This window comes from Rhincodon typus, chromosome 16 (assembly GCF_021869965.1).
Source record: "Rhincodon typus isolate 14 chromosome 16, sRhiTyp1.1, whole genome shotgun sequence".
NCBI lineage: Eukaryota > Metazoa > Chordata > Chondrichthyes > Orectolobiformes > Rhincodontidae > Rhincodon > Rhincodon typus.
Window position 1 is genome coordinate 35,202,224 of NC_063347.1, and position 20,569 is coordinate 35,222,792.

Here is a 20,569-nt window from a genome sequence, read left to right on the forward strand (position 1 = left end):
GTATTAGCAGGTATACAGTTTACAATAGCAAGGGTGACAGTATAAGACAGAAGTGTAGACTAATAATCTAGTAAATGAGAGATCCCTAAGCATGGAACTTGAGAATTGAATTTAGTTTAAATGAATTACATGTAAAAAAGTGACCATTAAACTCCAAATGATCTGCTGACATCCTTCAGGGAAGGAACCCTCTGCCTTTACCAGCTCAGATTTGTATGTGACTTCAGCTCCACCCAAATATGGTTGATTCCTAGCTGCCCTTTGAAGTGACGCAGCAAGATACACTATTGCATTAAAGCAACTGCGATGAATAATAAATGCCAAACTAGTGACACCCACACCTACAGAATGAATAAAAGAGCATGTGTAGTTGCAGAATATTTCAGAGGGAGAATATGGGAAAAGGGAGGAGGGGTAACAATATTATCAGGATATATTAAACAGAATATACAGATGACATAAGTAGCGAACTGAAAGCTCAGTTTATTTTGTAAGAATTAAATAATAAGGGAACTGTAATTCACCTGGGAGTTATAGGCCACTGAATGGTGGAAATGATACTTGCAAAGTGCAATATGTGTGTGACAATCTTAATAGAACCCTTTGAAGAAATAATGATGCGCATTCATAAAGGAAATGAAAAGATCATCCCACATGTGGATTTCAAAACACATTTTAGAAAGTGCCATATATGAGAGGTCTTGATAAAATCAAGGCATGTGTCACTAAAGGAACACTGTACAACTGGAAGTTACCTGAGCAACAGAAAATAATATTCAAGCATAAAGCCAAATACATATAGATTTGTAATTCCCATTGTAGCAAGGTAATTATTGGTAATGATGAAATAAACCAGTTGACCAATTCAAACTAATTAGTAATAAGTACTATGAAGTCTAGAAGTTAAACACAAGAGAATATTTACTTGATCAGAATTACTAAAACTACTTACCCATACACAAATGTAATAGAATAACATGGAATTTCACATGCATATCTGCATCTTTCTTGGTTAGTGTGGAAAAAATAAAAATTTAATATTCACATAATTTTATAATGTGCATTTTGAGACAATGATCAACTGCTTCAAACCTTAGTCAGAGACACATGGCTAGAATCAAATGTTAGTGCTCAGTTTACAGTTGTGACATCTTAGTCTGCACATTGCCAGATGACTATGTTTTTCTCCTGTTTTCACTTGTTTAAGCTATCTTGCTCTGCAGCAAGACATATACGATTCCTTAAAGACTGTACTTGATACAGGTGTACAAAATAATCAGAGATTTAGATAGAGTAGCCAGCTAGAGACTTTTTCCTAGGCTGGAGGTAGCTATTACAAGGGGGCATAGTTTTAAAGTGAGTGGGGGTAGATATAGGGGAGACATCAGAGGTAGGTCCTTTACTCAGAGAGTGGTAGGGGCATGGAATGCATTGGGTAATGGAGTCAGCCTCATTAGGGGCATTTAAGCGGCTATTAGATAGGCATATGGATGATAGTATAAGGTAGGGGTGGAGGTTAGATAGACCTTAGGATTAGGGTAAAAGTTCGGCACAACATTGTGGGCCGAAGGGCCTGTACTCTGCTGTACTGTACTATGTTCTATGTTTCAACAAATTACTGAGTTGGAATTACCATAACTTTCCATCCTTGCTTTGTGCAACTTCCATCAGCTATAAGGTACTTCCTTTGCACTTCGCTCCTTATTACACCAAAGAAAAAATGTGTAAATCTGAGTAACTAGAACGACAATTATGTTTCAAAGAAAAAACTTTTGACTCTCTGTCCTCCTTATACTTTAAAGCAATTTGCTTCCACGTGTGGAATTATATAAAATTAACTAAAAAGTTATTGCTTAGCTCCTTTGCTTTTGTTAGTTTTGTGTAAATCTGAATAACTAGAATGACAATTATGTTTCATTCTCTGTATGACAGATCTTCAATGAACTCAAAGTCATTCATGTTTTCAAGCTTCAATATTTAAAGGAACGCTAATGCATTGTTATTGATGTTACACAGACATCCTGTAGAAAAAAGTGAAAACAACTCCAGGACATTCCAAGGAAGATTTCAATAACAGAAATGATTTTTGACCGAATTTGGTATCTGCTATACTCACAGTGACTTTTGTGAGGTTAATATTAACTAAATTAACCTGTGTTTGGAATTGACAGTCCACTTATTAACAGTACTGATAGTGAACAAACAATAAGTTAGATTTTTTATTTTTAGGATGTGGGGTTCATTGGCAATACCACTTTTTGTTGCCTATCCCGCATTGTCCTTAAGAAGGTGTGTGTGTGTGTGGTCATATGGGAGACGGGGGGGAGGGTTGGTTGCGGAGGGGTGGCGGTGTGGGTGAGCTGCCTTCTTTAGCCACTGCAGTGCTTTTGGTACAAACATTCCTGTGACACAATTAGAGGGAGAGTTTGAAGGTTCTAATTAAACAACAACAAAGAAAAGACAATACTTGGTTTCAATCAAATCAGTTGATTGGCTAACATGTAGTTTGGATTAAAGTTCATATATTCCCCTCATCTGATGTTAAAAAAATCAATACTTAATTGAAATGAGCTGTATTAATGTTGCTGTGTCAGTGCAATGTAGTCACCATATGAAGAACAAGTTCGCTCATTTAATTTCATTCTAGTTGTCTGGCAATAAGCAAGGATATGAATGAGAAGACAGAAACAGAAACTGCTGGAGAAACTCAGCAGATCTTACAGCATCTGAAAAGAGAAAGCAGAGTAAATGTTTCAAGTCCAGTGACCCTTTTTCAGAACTTCTGAAGACTGGTTACTGGAATTGAAACATTAACTCTGTTTTCTCTCCACTGATGCTGCCAGATATGCTGAGTATCTCCTGTAATTTTTTTTTTCAGATCTGCAGCATCCACAGTCCTTTGTTTTATTTAAAAGAATGAAAAGAGGTGGGTGGGCAATTAAAATTCAGAGAATGACTCCACATCTGTCATTAACATGAACCTTTATCACAGCAATGGCTTAAACAGAATTCTCAACTTGAAAGTTAACCAAAAGACAAGTGATGTGCAAACATGAGAAGTAGCATGAAATTTAAGGAGGCATATCAGTGATGATGGATATTAAAATTGTCTGGAAGTTGACATTATTTTGCCTTGTAAGCATTAATAGTAAGGAAGTAAAAGACCAGATTTCCCTGTCCGGATGCAGGACAAACCTATATCAAGTGAATTAGACCCCCTTTTGGAGTTCTGTTCCTGTTGTAGGCAGTTTTGAAAGGCAGATTAAATAGGGTGGGTTACAAGTCCTGGCATTGCTGGTTTCATTGCAGAATTAGGCATTTTAGAACAGTTAAAATTTTGGAGTTAGGCCACTTTATGAATGGTGGTTCACGCCAGCTCAAGAAATGTTGTGAATCATGGGGAGTCCTAGTTTGGACTCAGGACCCTTTGACAGGTAAGCTGAAAAGGTATTGACACCATACAGCATTACAGTAAGACATATGAAATTAAATATGTTTTTAATACAAAGACTAGTGACAGAGCTTTGTCTTTAAAGTGACTATGCATTTGACCAACACTATGGAAGTGGAAACATCTTCAGATGTATTGGAATATATTTTCCATTTGATAAAGCGCCCTTCTACACTCAGCAATTGTGATATTCAGATATGATTCTATCAACTGTTCCATGATTTAATCTTTTCATTGTATGACAGTTTAGAACCAGTTTGGCTACTTTAAAACTTGGACTGAAGGCTAATCTTTCCAATGACTTCAAAGACATTAAATTATTCAGCTGTGAAAGTTTTGTTTATTATAGAGCTGCACAATGGCATCCCAACATGAATGCTTGGCTGAACTCTAAACCAAACTAATGGATTCAGCTCAGCAGGGGTTATTGATATAGCTGTCAAGGGGACTGTCTACTTGTTTATCTTGTCAGTTCTATGACCATCTAGTAGGTATGATTTAAAAAAAAATGTATGATTGCTTATCTTGAAAAATTTATGACAATTAAAGTGGATTTTGAATGACTGATTATTTATCTTGTAGGTGCAATGATTACCTCAAAGACATCCCAAAGTCATTAATAGAGCTCAAGGCATAGGGGATTTCAGACATATCTACAGAACTGAGTTGATAACCTAGTAAATGGAGGCATGCCTTCTAATTTACCCATCTTGGTATCTGCATACTTCTCTTCTGCTTTGGGATACAGCCGCTCTGACTCTGGCTTGCTCTGATTGTGAGGGATGATAATACTGTGTACCAATATGGTCACCCAGAAGGCAGAATGAACACATGAAAAAAAGTCTGACCGCTGGGTTTCCACCTCAAATGGAAAAATCTGATCTTTATTTCCGTATTTAAGAAGGGAAAAATTTGACCCAAGTAACTAAAAGTTCATTAACCACATACCAATACCAGATATTATTACAGAAACCAAAATAAATATTGGGTCGAAGTAGCAAATGTACAGCAGTAGATTTAACCTCATGCCAATAAATCAGATGATGTAAATCTCTGTGACAGCGTATTTAGAATTCGAAAAGATCTTTGCAAGTCCAACATATAAGACAATATTAATGTTAAATTCATAAGAATTCAGGTAGGATATGGGGATAAGACATTAAATTTACATATATTAAACAGAGTGTTTGGGAGAAGTACTGAGTGGAGTATAAAATGTCTCAATTATTAGAATCTTGTTATTATATGTAAACAGTTACATGCAAAAACATCCTGGGTAGATACACCACCAACTTCGAGCCTGTTAAACATGGAGTTGAGTAGTATGTAGGGGCAAAGATGAGTCTTTGCAGGGAATTTGGATATATTATCACGATCTTATTGGATTACTACATGATCCATTTTCTCAGAATCAATGGCCATTCCTGTAAACCAAGGATGCATTTAATTTCCTCATAAGATCCAGCAAGACTACCAGACAATTCATGTTCTGAGTTCTAACTGCCGAATGTATAGCATGCCACTATATAATTCCCAACTTTTGTAAAGCAGACTGAATATTCACTCTTGCCAGACTGGGACACAGACGTTGAACTAACATGTGTTTTATTTACATAAAACAGATAAATGAACAGCAAGTATTGTTACGCAGCGAAGTATAAATAATACGTCACTTCCCTCCTATTTGAATAGGCCTATTTTACATTGAATAATGTGCCCTGTTTGCTCCTTTCACAAGCTAGATGGTAACAGTAGCCATGAGAAAGGCTCAAAGGAGAACTATGAGAAAGATCCTTTGACTAAAGAACCATAGTTAGTCAGTCAGTCTTAAGAAGCCTTCGGAGCACCATAGATGGGGATAATCTGATCGAAGTTTACAAAATAAAGATCTGAATTGCATGCCCCTTGACAGATTACTCCAGTTTGACTTAAAAAGGAGACAACAAGAGTTTCAACTAGGTAAATGTAAATATTAAAACTATTTAAAGATCTTTATTTATTTTTCTGTATTTTTGTTCGTAGACTGAAATGGGAAAAGGACTATTTTAAAAGCCAAAGATTGTTGAAGGATTGTCAATGGATACAGGATTGGCTGACTGGCAGAAAGCAGACAGTAGAGATTAAAGTGTCTTTTTCAGAATGCCTGATTAGTGGAGCCGGGTTGGGGCCACAACTATTCACGGTATACATTAACGATCTGTACAAAGTATTGAGGGCATTGTTGCTAAATTTGCAGATGACACAAAGATGGATGGAAGGACAGGTAGTATTGAGGAAGCAGGGAGGCTGCAGAAGGACAGGCTAGGGAAATGGGCAATGAAGTGGCAGGTGGAATTCAATATGGGAAAGCATGTGATTATGCACTTTCGCAGGAAGAAGAGGTGTACACTGTTTGTTAAAATGGGAAAAGGCTTCAGAAATCTGAAGCACAAAGGGACTTGGGCGTTTTAGTTCAAGATTCTCTTAAGGTTAACATGCAGGTTCTGTTGGCAGTTAGGAAGGCAACTGCAACGTTAGCATTAATTTCAAGAGGGCTTAAATACAAGAGCAGAGATGTGCTTCTAAGGCTCTATAAAGCTCCGGTCAAAGCACATTTGGAATATTTTGAGCCGTTTTGGGCCCTTATCTAAGGAAAAATGAGCTGGCATTGGAGGGGGTGCATTGGAGGTTTTCATCCCAGGGATAAAGAGCTTGTCATATGAGGAGCAATTGAGGACTCTGGGTCTGTTTAGAAAGATGAGGGGAGATCGAATTGAAACTTAAAGAACACTGAGAGGCCTGGATAGAGTGGAGATGGAAAAGGTGTGCTCACTAGTAGGAGACACTAGGACCCGAGGGCACAGCCTCAGGGCGAGGGACGACACTTTCGAACTGAAATGAGGAGGAATTTCTTCAGCCAAATGGTGGTGAATCTGTGGAACGCATTGCTGCAGAGGGCTGTGGAGGCCAAGTCATTGAGTGCACTTAAGACGGAGATATACAGGTTCTTTACTGGTAAGAGGTTCAAGGGTTATGAGGAAAAAGGCAGGAGAATGGGATTAAGAAATTTATCAGCCATGATTGAGTAGTGGAGCAGACTAGACGGGCTGAATGCCCTAATTCTGCTCCAATATCTTAAGGTCTAATGATCGTTGCACTTTTCTTGAGAGTAATTCTAAGTGCTGATTCAAGCAGTGGGGAAAGTCTAGTTATAGACGAGCTGAAGCTAGGGAGTTGTGTATGGAAACTTAGCTGGCAACAAGTAGCTGATTGGTCTGTGAAATGGTAAACACTTATCAATAACATAGATCTCCTGCCTGTGGACAACTGTGTGACTGACTTCCATATACATGAACAACTTATGCATGTTAATGTTTGGAGAGAAGCCTTCAGACCTCTGGAAGAAAGGAGCTGCTTTTGCTCTGCAGTGGAAAGCATCTTTAGCCTGAAGATAGCCAGTTTATTTCTCATCAGCTGCTGTAAACTGTGACTTTTAATAAATAAGTTGAGACCTCTGTGTGACTCAGTCACACTGTGCCTCCTACAAACAAGTGCATGTACCTGGAGAAGCAAGATCAAAAAGCAATATTAACATCACCAAAAGAATCATTTCAGCAAATCCTGCAGACAGGTACAAGTAAACCATGTTCCCAGTCTTCCCCTCCACCAATAACACCAATGTGTTTTGTGTCTGTCGGCACCTTTCTATTTGTGTTTTTTTTTTCTTTATTCATTCATGGGATGAGGGTGTCGCTGGCTAGACAGCATTTATTGCCCATCCCTAATTGCCCAGAGGGCAGTTAAGAGACAATCACATTGCTGTCGGTCTGGAGTAGGCCAGACCAGGTAAGGATGGCAGTTTCCTTCCCTAAAGGACATTAGTGAACCAGATGGGTTTTTTCAACAATTGACAATGGGTTTATGGCCACTGTTAGACCCTTAATTCCAGATACTTATTGGATTCAAATTGCATCATCTGCCATGGTGGGATTCGAACCCAGGTCCCCAGAACATTATCTAGGTCTCTGGATTAACAGTCCAGCGATAATACCACTAGGCGATAATACCATTGCCTCCCTCTATATGCGTAGAAATGTAGTTTATAAATAGGTTGGATTTTTATCCAGTGGTTATATAATGACATCATCATTGTTTACCTACAGTTAGAATCTATTGATTTGTGATTAACAGTCATTCTTGTTAAGAACAGAAAACTGGTTCATGCTTTCTGTCAACCTGGGACTAAAAGATAGGTAAACTGGGGAATTCTGTGTACGTTTAAAAATCTTTAACTTTTGTGACAACTCCAGGAATAGTGGGCTTGGTTTCCAGTGTACTAGACCACTGAGGTGCCAGTGAGGTGTCACAAGCAATAGACTTGATATTAGGTAGTTTTTTTTTCCGGGCAGTAATGAGGTCTGGTTGGTGTAGTAGGTGGTGATTCTATTGTGGGAGTACGTATTTTAGAACAAGTGCAATTTTAATAGATTCAGGCTAAGTTTTGACAGTGACATGGTTTATGCCAGGTCAAAATTTGTGAATCATGCGGGAAGCCTAGTCTGAAGTTGACTATCTTTTGACATCATATAGCATTACATAAAGATGTGGAGTTAAATATGTTTTAATGCAATTATTATAATAAGTCCTTGTTTTTAAAAAGGTAATGATGGCTAATTTTACCAGACCATGGATGCATTAGAGTTCTTTATTCCATGGATAACATGCTTTTCTGCATAGGGTAATATGGGTATTCAGATTTGACTGTTTCAGTTGTCCTGAGATTTTTTTTTTCATTGATTAGCAGTTCAGGCATCTACTTAACTGCTTTAAAGCTTGGATAGATGATAGAACTCCTTCGGTGACTTGAAAACGTATTAACATATTCAGATCTTCAGGTTATGTATCTCTTCAAAAGAGAGATGAACCAGTTGGCATAAGATGGTACCATATGGAAGGTAAGTGGACTCACAGATAACACCTAGTCCGTGTTATTTCCTAGACTGCCTTTAATTATTTTAGGGGTTGAAGAGAATTTTTCCAGAATAATTTTCCCTTAGTAGTCCTAGATTTTATTCTATCTTTTGCCATTCCAAGAAGGTTCCATAGCTTAGGGCAGAGGAATGGGGAGGGATGAGCTGGTCCTTTCCGGCTCATAATTTTTGTATGTTTTACAAGACAGTGCTTTCAAAATTCTAATAGAATTGTATGTGCAACTGGAACTAAGGATAACAATATACCAATTTACCAATCTGACCAGTAATCAATTGAATTGAAGCCCTTTATTATATCACAATTGTGTTGAAAGGAGTGTGATTTATGTATTAAATTTTTTTACAGTTTGAATTTTAAAGTAATCCACAGACATATGTTGTTACTTTTGTGAAGATTTTGATAAAAACCAGGTCAGATGGTCCTTCCAGAACAGTGACCTAATCAAGTATGTATCAGACAACAGGGAACCACTGGAATGTTAATGGAAAATTGTTTACACTGGGGTGGTCTATGCTAGATGGAGTAGAAATTGAAAGCTAATAGCTTATTTTTAGTTAAGAATAATCTAAGACTAATTTTAGTTTAGGAAATCTAGAAATCGAAAAATTTTAGGACAGTTTGGAGGAGACCCGAATGGTCAGAAGCAAGTCTGGGGTAAAGGGTAATTAGTGTAAATTCCAGACCAGAAATATATGAATAGAAATCTGCAGGATATTGCAGAAACTGATAAAGACTAAGCTCTCAGCTTTGACGGCATTCATGTAAGAAGACTCTACAGTTCACATGACAAAAACAGGAGGAGAATCAGTTGAGTCAACATTAAAGATTTGAAATCAAGGTGTAATTTCTCTGGATTTGAATCACTGCAAAGTGACAGTATTGGAAATTGGTTGTTTTGCTGAATGTTTTAAAATTTTTAAAATTATGTTCTAAATACAAGTAACTGTTTTTGTATTTTGTGCAATAAATTTTTGTTCTGTTGTTAAAGAAACTCTGCAGCCTCATGTGACTATGTTTCAGCAATGACCATATTAACCAAAATTTTTAAAAAGTGTGACTTTCAGGCCAGATTTCGCTGTATGATCGAACTCATCAGTAGTACTATCACCTGGTATCATAACACAAATAAGAGTGTGGCATTTAAATAGCATTGGTCAGATTGTAACAGTAAACAATTCTAATTTCAATATTTCTGAAGGGAGGTAATTGCATTTGACAGTGTACAATAAGAAGTGCTCAAAAGTAAGGGAACTGAACAATTTACTTACTGAACTATTGAAGTAAAAGCCTCATTAAGGCACAATCACAGAATCATATAATCCCTACAGTTTGGAAGCAAGCCATTAGGTCCATTGAGTCCACACCGACTCTCCGAAGAGCATCCCATCCAGACCCACCCCTCTATCTTATCCATGAAACCCTGCATTTCCCATGGATAACCCAACTAGCCTGCACATCCCTGGACACTATGGGCAATTAAGCATGGCCAATCCACCTAACCTGCACATTTCCGGAGAGTGAGAGGAAACCAGAGCACTCATGCAGACACAGGGAGAATGTGTAAACTCCACACAGACAGTCACCCAGGGGTAGAATTGTTCCTGGCGCTGTGAGGCAGCAGTGCTAACCACTGAGCCATCGTGTCGCCCTCGGTGGCACAAGAAGTATCAGATGTCATTGTATATTTTCAATTATTACTAAACTGCACTGACTTTCCTTGGCTAAATAGATCAAGTTTCAAATTCTAATTTTTATTTTCATATCTGTCATAATCTCCATCCTAATTCTGAGATCTTCTCCAGCTGTGTGCTTATGTACCCATTATCCACATTTTTTGCTACTGGGCTTCTTCAAATGCCTGCTATCTCTGCTCAACCATTGGTCCCTATGTTCCATCCTCAGGAATTCTTTCTAAAACTCTGCCATCTCATCAGTATCTTAAAAACTCCTGATGAAACCAAGCTTCCCTCTCTTCAACTATGATTCCCTTTTGTCTCCTGTTTGGCTTCTTCTTTTCCTGGAAAGTACTGCATGGAATTATATATTTTGTATTGCAGAAGAAGAAGAAAGAATTTGGCATTAAGTTTAACAATCCATTCAACAGTTTCAGATGAGGTAGAATAAATGATTGAAACATCAACAAGAATGGAGCTCTAAGGATGGGAATTCAGTACGTGAGCAATAGTCTGATTTGGGTGGCCACAGTCACAATTTGAGCTGTTCTTCATGCAGCCACATCTTCCCTGACCCATTTGTTTCTGCGGAACATTGAAACTTGGAACTTTGCTACTCTGATCAGTTACCAAGATGTGATTTATAATGTCTGTAGTCAACTAGAAAGTATACCATTGAGAGGTAGCGCTGTCATTAATTTGTAGGGTTTCAAGTTTTGCCAGTAGGGACTTAGATGCATCCAGAAATGTTTTACAATGTTATGAATGTGAACTATGGAAAATTATCATAATTTGAACTGTCTCCTTAATTTAAGGTAAAATGAAGCTGAAGGCCGGGGTGGGGGGTGTGCGAGTGACCCACTCCAAATTCTGCGTAGCTTGCTTGACATAGTGAATGCTGACTTATTGAATGCTGACACAAGATATTCACACCTGTAGACAATGGTATGAAAAATTGTACTGACTGTGAATAGATTGGTGGTCTCCACTCTCACAGAGAGGTATTATGAATGCTTTCCAAGCAGTTATACTTTACTCTGTTTAATTCTAAGATAGAATGAAATGGGGTGTTAGAGGATAACTAATGATCATTTCTACCTAGATACAAAGTCCATGTGATTCGTATACCCATGGGGATAGATGTTGCAAAGGGTCAAATCCATTGAAAGACACTGAAGTATTAGGCTATAAAGATTCTAAGCTATCATTGAATGTCACTGACACAAGTTAGTCTCCAAGAATCTGAGAGGCAGACAGAAGAAGACAGAGGTAGACAGCCCTTCACCTGAAGCAGTGAAATTGCTCACTTCATTGCTCAATCCATAGAATGTGCATTGCTGTACATGTTCAGATTGGAGGGTTTTGAGTTTGTGAGGATTTAGAATTTAGAGTACAAGTAGCTTGCTGAAGGCTGTTTAGTCAATGCTGTTTTAGTTTGTTAGTTATAGCAAACAACTGTTAATATGAAATTGAAAGAATCAGACACAATCAGTCACTGGAAATTCATTTTTTTCGAAAGCTATCAGTCGCTATGGGGGTCATACAATAAATGTATGTTGTTGTGGATAAAGTGAACTCAATTATACAGTGGAATATGACAGCAATAATTAAAATTAGTGAAAAAAAAACTTATAGCAAATCTTATAGAAAAGTTCCTACTCAAAGAACGACAAATGTTTGGAATCATCTACCAGATAAAATCAGAGAAAGTCAATATGCAGATTAACTGAGACGTTGATCAGTTAAAATAGATCATAAAATTTACATTGATAGCAAAAATAAGTTCTATTCCATACCAACTGCACTCTCCCTCTACACAGGCTTTAAAGCCCATATGCCATTCTGTCTGTTGAGTGAGTGAGAAAGCTCTTCATGTCCTTGATGCTTTCTCATGTTAATGACTCACACTCCCAATCCTTTGCGTTTACTGATTTATTACAGAATAGCTTATACCTTTTAACCATTTCCTGTAAAATGCTATATTCAACAGAATGCAATTTTTGTAAAAAGTGATCCTTTGAAATAGGAGAGTATGGGCTGGAATTTCTGAGGGGTTCTGCTATTTTCCTCCTATAACTTTTGAGGAAGAACTACGAAAATTCTGCAGTGTAAATGCTGATAATTCAATGTTGTTGCACCCATTGCTTTAATGACTAAGGTTTTGGTCAGCCATTAAAATAAAGGCATTCAACTTCTCCAAGAGGGTTTCTAAAACCCTATATTACAATTACTTCCCTGCCAAAATGATCTCTTATTGCTTCAAAACTGATTTCCACTTTCAAACTTTGGTTGCTAAGTGTAGACTAGCTAATTAACATGAAAGATAAACAACAAAATAAAAGAGAAAATGATAACCAGGGTGTACAAAATATATTCTTAAATGTCCATTCAGCTGATCCCCTTGTGGAGGTTGGCAATAACTGTGACTATTGTTTCTGAAGTGTACAGAATTTGGTTGCTATGTGTCGTTTTACAAATACTTTCCAGTCTGGAATTCAAAGCTGTCATGAATCTATTCTAAATAGGGAGAATGAGACTTTACTTCTGGAAAGTAATATTCAATTAGTATGAACAATTAGTACAAACAGAATAAATCTTATTGTATAAAGTAACCATAGTAGTAATACTGCATTCTGTATCTGATTAAAAGAAATAGGTTTCTGCCCTACAACAATTAGGCATTATAGAAAATATTTGAACAGTAAATTCATCAACAAAATAACACTACCTGTTCAGGCTTCAAACCAGGAGGAACCCAAGCATATTCCTCCAAAGCACAGCCAGAATCATCATCAGATGTGGAGTTCCTCTGAAAATCATACATAAGTTTATTCACTGTCTTCTCCATTTCTAAAGGCATCACTGTCACGATGTGTTCCTCACGTGGGCACTTGCAGTGAAGACAGATCTTTCTGTGAAAAGTAAAATAGCCATTTGTAAGCTCACTGCATTTGGGAAACTACTGAAACGATCACTGTCAAGCTGCAAGGCTTGAATACTTAACTATAAACACATATTTGGCAACCAGCCTCTGGCAGTGGCTGACAGCATTCAAGCCAGTTTTATATTCTTGCGTGTGTGCCTTTTGTGGTTTATAGCCCTATACATGTTGCACAACCAGGAAGGTCAGGGACTGTAAGACTAGTCAGGTTGTTAAAGCTGTCACAGCTAAGTTGGCTTTGCTGTCAGGGAAATAGGCTGCCAGGAACAATCAATTCAATTAGCAAAACATTCAAAAGCTAGACTAAAGTAAAAATGTGAAGTGAGTCGCTATTGGAATGCATGCATCAAGTGAAAAATCACAAAGGCACACGAGTTTCAAAACTGATACCCTCCCGGCATAGACATGTTCAATGCTGTTCAATTTCAAAACTATGTTCTTCAAGAATAAAATTAAACAGGGCATAAAATAATCAATCCTGTGGCTTAATAATGAATGTCTGATCAATTAATTTTCAATAAAGACGGGTACTTACAGTAGATATGTCAAAAATTAGCAAAGTAAACTGCAAGAATGGAAAATATATTCCGGCTTTAATATTCTTTTATCAGATATCTTCATAGAAGTGAATAATTTATCCTAGTCTATGGACTTATGCTAGATTTTCCCAATTTCCTGCTATTCATTAGATCAAGAACGTACATAGACTCAAACAAGACAATGGGCATCCGGTTTGCATCCACTCAGCATGGGGATGCTTTTTAACACTAGGTTCCTGCCTCTGCAAAACAGAACCCAGTTAAAAAGCTTAATAATCAAAATTAATTAAACCTTTAAAATACACTTCACATCTTCTGCAAATGCTAACAATATGGGTTCCTCTTTTGGCAGGATAAGCATTAAGATGATATTTGCTAAGGAAAGTTTTACGGCTGTGCATGCATGAACATTTCAAATTGACTTCAAATTGCAGCAAGGATGAAATAACATTTGTATGTGGCATTTAAAGCAATGTTTCTTAAAATTAGACCTTTGTAAGAACCTTTTTTTATATCATTTGGAATAATATGAAATACTATTGAATATACAGAAACTGTTATTCAAACTTACTTTGCATGGCTTTCTAACATTACTATATCTATATTTAAAAATGCATTAGAAAGCTAAGAAAAAATCAAAAAGGCATGTTAAATTAAACAAAGAACTGAGGATGCTGGAGATTTGAAACAAAAACAGAAATTGGTGGAGAAACTCAGGAGCTCTGGCAGAATCTATGGGAAGAAAACAGAGTCACATTTCAAGTCTGGTGACTCTATTAGAACTTGAGGTGCTATTGGTGGGGATGACATCACAGAGAAATATTTAGCCCTGAAGGGTCCCGACCCGAAACATCGACTTTCCTGCTCCTCCGATGCTGCCTGACCTGCTGTATTCCTCCAGCTCCACACTGTATTGACTCCGACTCCAGCACCTGCAGTTCTTGCTATCTCCAAATATTCCCTTTCTTGCTAGTGGTACAAGAAAACCCGCAAAACAGACCAGAAGGAGTGACTGGAGAAGGCCCTCGAGATCAGAAGCATATGAGAAGTGAGGAAGAAATGCTTCCATTGTAGGAAATGCTTCAATCGCCTGCTTGGCTAGGTCCAAAGTCAGATACAGGTTGGCATTTGTCCTGATCAGCAGTCACCAGTATACAGAAGAAAATCCTGAGAACACAAGATGTTTCCTGACCATAGGAGGAAGAGAGCACAGCAGTATTGATGATCATAAGCATTGTTTATAATCTTAGCACTATTAGACAGTAAAGTATGAAGATTGTCACCTTATGTCTGATTGGCGTCTAAGAAGGATAGTGCTAGGGAGAGGGTACATTTGGACACTGAGGTGCCCCAATTTGTGTCACTATGCAATGAGACAAACCATCTTGATATTAGAGACGGAGAAATAAGAGTCCAACATAGATAAGATAAAAAGATTTCAACAACTCTAGGTAATCAACCCTGTGCAATGAGCCATCAAGGCACAAGCTGTTATCTCATTAATTTAAGCAAGGAAACCATCTGTTGATTGTGCTAATTTCCCATGAACACCTTTCTGTGTCACCATGGGCCAAATGCAGAATGGAAAGAGCTGACAGACCATCAAAACGTTCTTGAGAATTCATTGGAGTCTGACACATTGGAGTCTGTACCAAGGTAGCTTTCATGCAAATCATTGTTCCTTGCACATCACTTTAAAATAGCAGGAGATGGGGAAAGCAGAGTCACTGTAGTCAGTCCCCTGAGAGGATGGTTGGCAGTACGGCAAAGATGTCTGAAATTACAAAACCTGGAGAATCCGTGAGTCAGATGTATTCCTGAAGTAGTTCCTGAAGTATTGCAGAGTCATTCAATGAGATTGTTGGGTCTATTCACCTCATGTGCTTCAGTGTCATTATGCTTTAAAAGCATGATCTCTTCCTTTGAGACAGTGGCCAACCTCACTGAGAACCATGTGCAATATCACCCAGACTGGAGACAGTAACAGGGAAAGGATTTGCACAGAAAGAATGCCATTGTCTATGGAATTGATTTGTCAGAAAGCCAGATAGCCTGCAGTGAAGCTGTTCTGTACTTGGTGTTTCCCTCTGCCAATCAAGGATGCCAGGAAACGACTAAGGAGGTAACAGATGGTGATGACGGGTCCATGCCACATTCCACGGCTCCTCTGATGGACTGAGTATCTAACTCTTTACATCCTGTTACTGGAGGCAGCCACTGAAGTGATCCTTGGCATCTCTACAGTGAGGCCAACAATCACGGGTATTGTAATCCCACACAGGCACTTTTACCTCAGCAGCAACCCTGCCACTATTGCATAAATGCTGCCTCCTCTACACTTCACATAACTCTGATGAACAGTCATCTAGACTTAAAATGTCAGCTTGCTTTCTTCCCATGGATCCTGTCTGACCCACTGCGATCTCCGCATTTGTTGTTTTCAGCACAGATTCCAGCATCTGCAGTAATTTGCTGGTACACTGGTGAGCATTCTGACTTCAAATCATCATCAGTCACAGAAGGAGTATCTCATAGGAGTGGCCATGATTGGAAGTCACCAGTGGTATTAGTTTGGGGTCTCTTGATGTTTCTGTGGTAAAAATTATAAAACTGTGTGCAATAAAGCACTGGGAATATTGCCACATGATGAAAAGCTGGAAAAAGGAAAATAAGAGGAAGCAAAACAACACAGTATGTTTGAGAAGTGTGGGAGAGATTTTATGGAGCTCATAAGAGCAGGAAAGGTGGCTTATGGAATGCTTTATTTAATTGGGAGGCTAAACTTTAATCACCTGACAATGGGTTGAGATGCAGAGATAAAGTCAATGATGTGTTTGTGCCAGGTGCACACTTGCATGTCATGAATGCATATTTGTATTAAATAGTTTTCAATAAAGACCTATACTTCTGATAAAGTCAGCACCTGGTTCACAATTGCTTAAAGGTAACTTGCACCAACCAGCTTTTTGTAGCTGTGTTTAAGGTAAGTAGTTCTCCACATTCAACTCTGTGGCAGAAGGAGGCAATGCTGAAGGGTTTGTGTTTGGTATAGATAGAATATAATGTGGGAAAATGTTATGTTTTGCATTTTGGCTGGAAGAATATGGAGCTGAATATAATTTAAATGGAGAACTGTAGAAAGCTGCAGAACAAGGGGATTTTGGGGCTCCTGGTGCATATGTTACAAAAAAAAATTGAATCCAAGTTCAGCAGGCAAGAGAGATGGCAAATGGAATGGGATTTTCAAAGGGCTGGGATATAGCCAATACTTTACAAGGTATTAGTTAGACCACACTTTGAATACTGCAAACAGTTTTTGTCCCCTTATCTAAGGAACGATATACTGGCATCAGTGGTATGCAGAGAAGGTTCACAGATCCTGGGTCTGAATGGATTGTCTTATAAAGAGAAGTTGAGTTAGGTTGATTCTATACTCGCTAAATTCATAAGAATGAGAGGTGCACCAATTGAAACATATAAGATTCTGAGAGTGTTTGATGGAATAGATGTTGAGAGATTGTTCCAAACTGTGGGAAAGTACAGGGCCAGAGGGCATAATCTGCAAGTAAAGGGTGACCAAGTTAGAACAGAGATGAGAAGGGATTTCTTCTCCCACAGAGCAGTGAATCTATGGAATTATTTACAGATTAGGGCTATTGAGGCTGAGTCAATAAACACATTCAAGGTTGAGGCAGACATTTTTAATCAGTAAAGGAATCAAAAGTAATGGAGAAAAGGCAGAAAAGTGGAGTTTAGAACGATAAAATCAACCATGATCTTAATGAATTGAGGGGCAGACTCAAAAGGGCCAAATGACCTACTAGTGCTCCTATTTTCTATGTTTCTATTGAATCTATAAAATATTTAAAGTGATGTAGAGGGTAGATGTGGGCAAGATGCTTCTCCTGGTAGAGGAGTGTAGGAACAGGTGGTGCAATTTTAAAAGTAAGGGGGATGCCGTTTAGGGCCAAGATGGAGAGAAATTTGTTTACTCAGAGGGTTGTGAAGGAATTCTTGGAATTCTTTGGAATTCTTTTACTCAGAGAGGTGTGGAAGGTCAGTCTTCAAGTATGCTTAAAGATGGAGAGATTTCTGATTACATGTGATATAAAAGGTTTTGTGGATAAAAGCCTTTAATTGTTTGATCAGCCATGATCAATTTAAATCGTGAGGGCTTGATAAGCTTCATGGCCTAATCCTAGTTGTAAATTAACATAAATTTCAAATATTGCAGAACTTTAAAATGTGTCATAATAAGGCCTGGGTACATTACATAGAAAGCTGCCACCAATCTTTCTTCCTATGCTTGTCTAAGGATATCCTGGTAATTTGCAGTGAAGGATGAACAATAAATATGTCTTAGCTGTTCAATTACAACCACCCAGAACATTCCAAGACTCTTCAGGATTGCCCAGTGCTCTACGCAGTGACTATGCTATATATGAGAGTGGGCAGCGATTCAGCTTAGCTCACAATTACATGCATATCAATTACCTTATACGGCATTGTATCCCCCCACCACATCTCCAATATTTTTCTCTTTGTTTATGTCAATATAAAATTATTTAACCATCGTACTGCATTTCTTCTGACTATGCAAAATCAAGTGAACTGGTTGCCTGTCAATTCTTTCAGAAGACGTTCATTCTAGACTTGGAAGATCGGTAGGTTGTTGGCTTCAGGATTGTTGACTTTGATGTTTCTTTTATTTCTTCTCTGGAAGATCCTTTATCTCATGAATCTCTTGTACCAAAGAGTGGTTGACTGTTGATTTGGAGTTGGTACTGTTGGTGGTCCATTGCCGTATCGAGAGGACCTTTGATCTCATATCCTTTAGGGAACACAGTTCCATTAATGAAAGAAGTAGTTTAACATTTAGTATCACCTACTGGACACTGTACACACAACTGACATCTCTCCAAGATGTTGGAAGTTGTGGATGCTCTCCATTGCTTTGTGTTCTGTGGCTGATATCGTAGATTTCTTTCAAACCAATGTTATCAGTGATATTGACTGTTCTGTGAAGCAGTGTTGTGTGTCAGTACCAGTTTAATTAAAAATTCAATGATCTCAGGTGGACTGCAATGCTCAATTACAGCAGCAATATTAGAGAAAACTGCAAATGTTGGAATCTAAGGCAAACAGGAGGCTGGAAGAACACAGTACGTCAGGCAACATCTGGAGGAAAGGAGCAATCAATGTTTCGGGCATTACTCTTCTTCAGCAATACACTGTGTGTTGTCTTAGGTCTTGATGATAGTTACTCTATGAGGATTCTTAGTGGTATCAGGGATGGAAAGCATTTCTTGTAGCCCAGTGAAATCTGTGGCTTCTTCCATACCGATAGTGCAAAATAAATATTGGACTCATAATATAAGGGATTTTCACTGGGTGAAGCCTTTTTTAAAGAAACAGGTTTCAGACACCAACACATTTAATCTCTGCAGCCTCAGTTGTTTTTTTTTCAGCCTTCATCCTTGGAATCCCTATGAAGTTATCTACTGATGGTATTTTAACTCTTGGTTTAATAATCAAAATATCTTCTATATTCCTTGAACACTGGCTCCATGACCTCCATGGTTTTGAAGTCCTTGTTCTTACAGATGCCTTCCTGCTTTAAAACTCCTGGTCTACGGTTTTTGTTAACTTTTCCTCTATTGGAGGCTGTCTAGCATAGGGATAAGCAAGCAAGAAATATATGTTATTAACTGCTGAACAAGTAATATTCAAAGCTGAACAAGTCCATGTGCTGTTAATCATTAATAACATACATGATGTCAGTGGTCTCTGACCCCTTGTGGTGAAGAATAGCAGTCATCTACCCTCATTTATTTTATGAATTGATTCAGAGCTTTAAGATCAGATGGTTGAAAAAGAAGTGAAGGGTTTTGGAATCATGTTAGGACAGAAATGGATAGATTCTGGTCAGGCAGACAAATCAACAGTTATAAGAGGTAGATTGTATAAAGATCACATTTTGTTGTGAATGTGAACTAGAATGGAAAAGGATTGTTTTAAAACCGACTGGGAAAGGGATTGCTGCATTTATAAAAATAAGCTACCACAACTTATTATGGGTTGTGTTAACACTTTTGCTTAGCCAACAGAGACAGGTAGAGAGATAAGACGATGCAGCATGCAGAGTGAAATTTAGCCAGTAACAGATTGATGATTGGTTTATGCAGATATGACCAGTTGTGGATCCCGGAAGTCTCACTGATTTGTGACAAAAGCTCACTGATTGTCCCTTAGGCAGAGGAACAACTTGTGTATTTATAATTAAGGTTGTGAAGCATCTGGACTGCTGAAAGAGCAGTTCCTATGTCTCTTGCTGTCAGCAGTAAAAACACATGAAGTCTGAAGAAAGCCAGTGATTTTCTTGCACCAGTTGTTTAATCTGTTGCCTTTAACCAGCAACTATGACCATAAATTACAGAAGTAGAATTAGGCAAATCAGCCCAACGAGCCTGCTCCATTGTTTGATCATGGCTGATATGTTTCTCACCCCCATTCTTCTGCCTTTTCCCTGTAACCCTTACTAATCAAGAACCTATTGATCTTTGTCTGAAATACACTCAATGACTTGGCCACCACAGCATTCTGTAGCAATGAGTTACAGATTCAACACCTCGTGGCTGAAGAAATTCCTCCTCATCTCACTTCTAAAGGGTCATCCCTTCACTCTGAGGCTGTTCCGTTGGTTCCTAGTCTGTTCCACTAATTGAAACATCTTCTCCACGTCCATTCTATTCAGGCATCTCAGTATTATGTATGTTTCAATGAGATAAATGACTAACAGTTCGTGTTCAATCACCCTGTGCCTCCTGCAAAGATGCAAAAGAATCAAGAAATGGGATTGGAGAGCCCTGAAGTCTTGGAAAGCGAAAGAAACATCTTAGCAAATCCAAGCAGCATCAGAGGAGCAGGAAGGCTGACATTTTGGGCCGAGACCCTTCTTCAGAAATGGGGGAGGGGAAGGGGGTTCTGAAATAAA

At 38.3% G+C, this 20,569-nt stretch overlaps 1 protein-coding gene across 13 annotated transcripts in view; it reads right to left on the reverse strand.

The window, feature by feature from the left end:
* prickle2b (prickle homolog 2b) overlaps window positions 1-20,569 on the reverse strand; it is a 273,140-nt gene that overhangs the window by 38,616 nt on the left and 213,955 nt on the right. For 12 of the 13 annotated variants that reach the window (XM_048606542.1, XM_048606543.1, XM_048606541.1 and 9 more), the window contains one exon: window positions 12,824-13,007. In XM_048606542.1, coding sequence (XP_048462499.1) covers window positions 12,824-12,955 — 132 coding nt within the window. In that variant the 5' untranslated portion in view covers window positions 12,956-13,007. Of the gene's footprint in view, window positions 1-12,823; window positions 13,008-13,571; window positions 13,594-20,569 lie in introns of those variants that run through there. The other variant, XM_048606551.1, reaches the window with a different exon arrangement.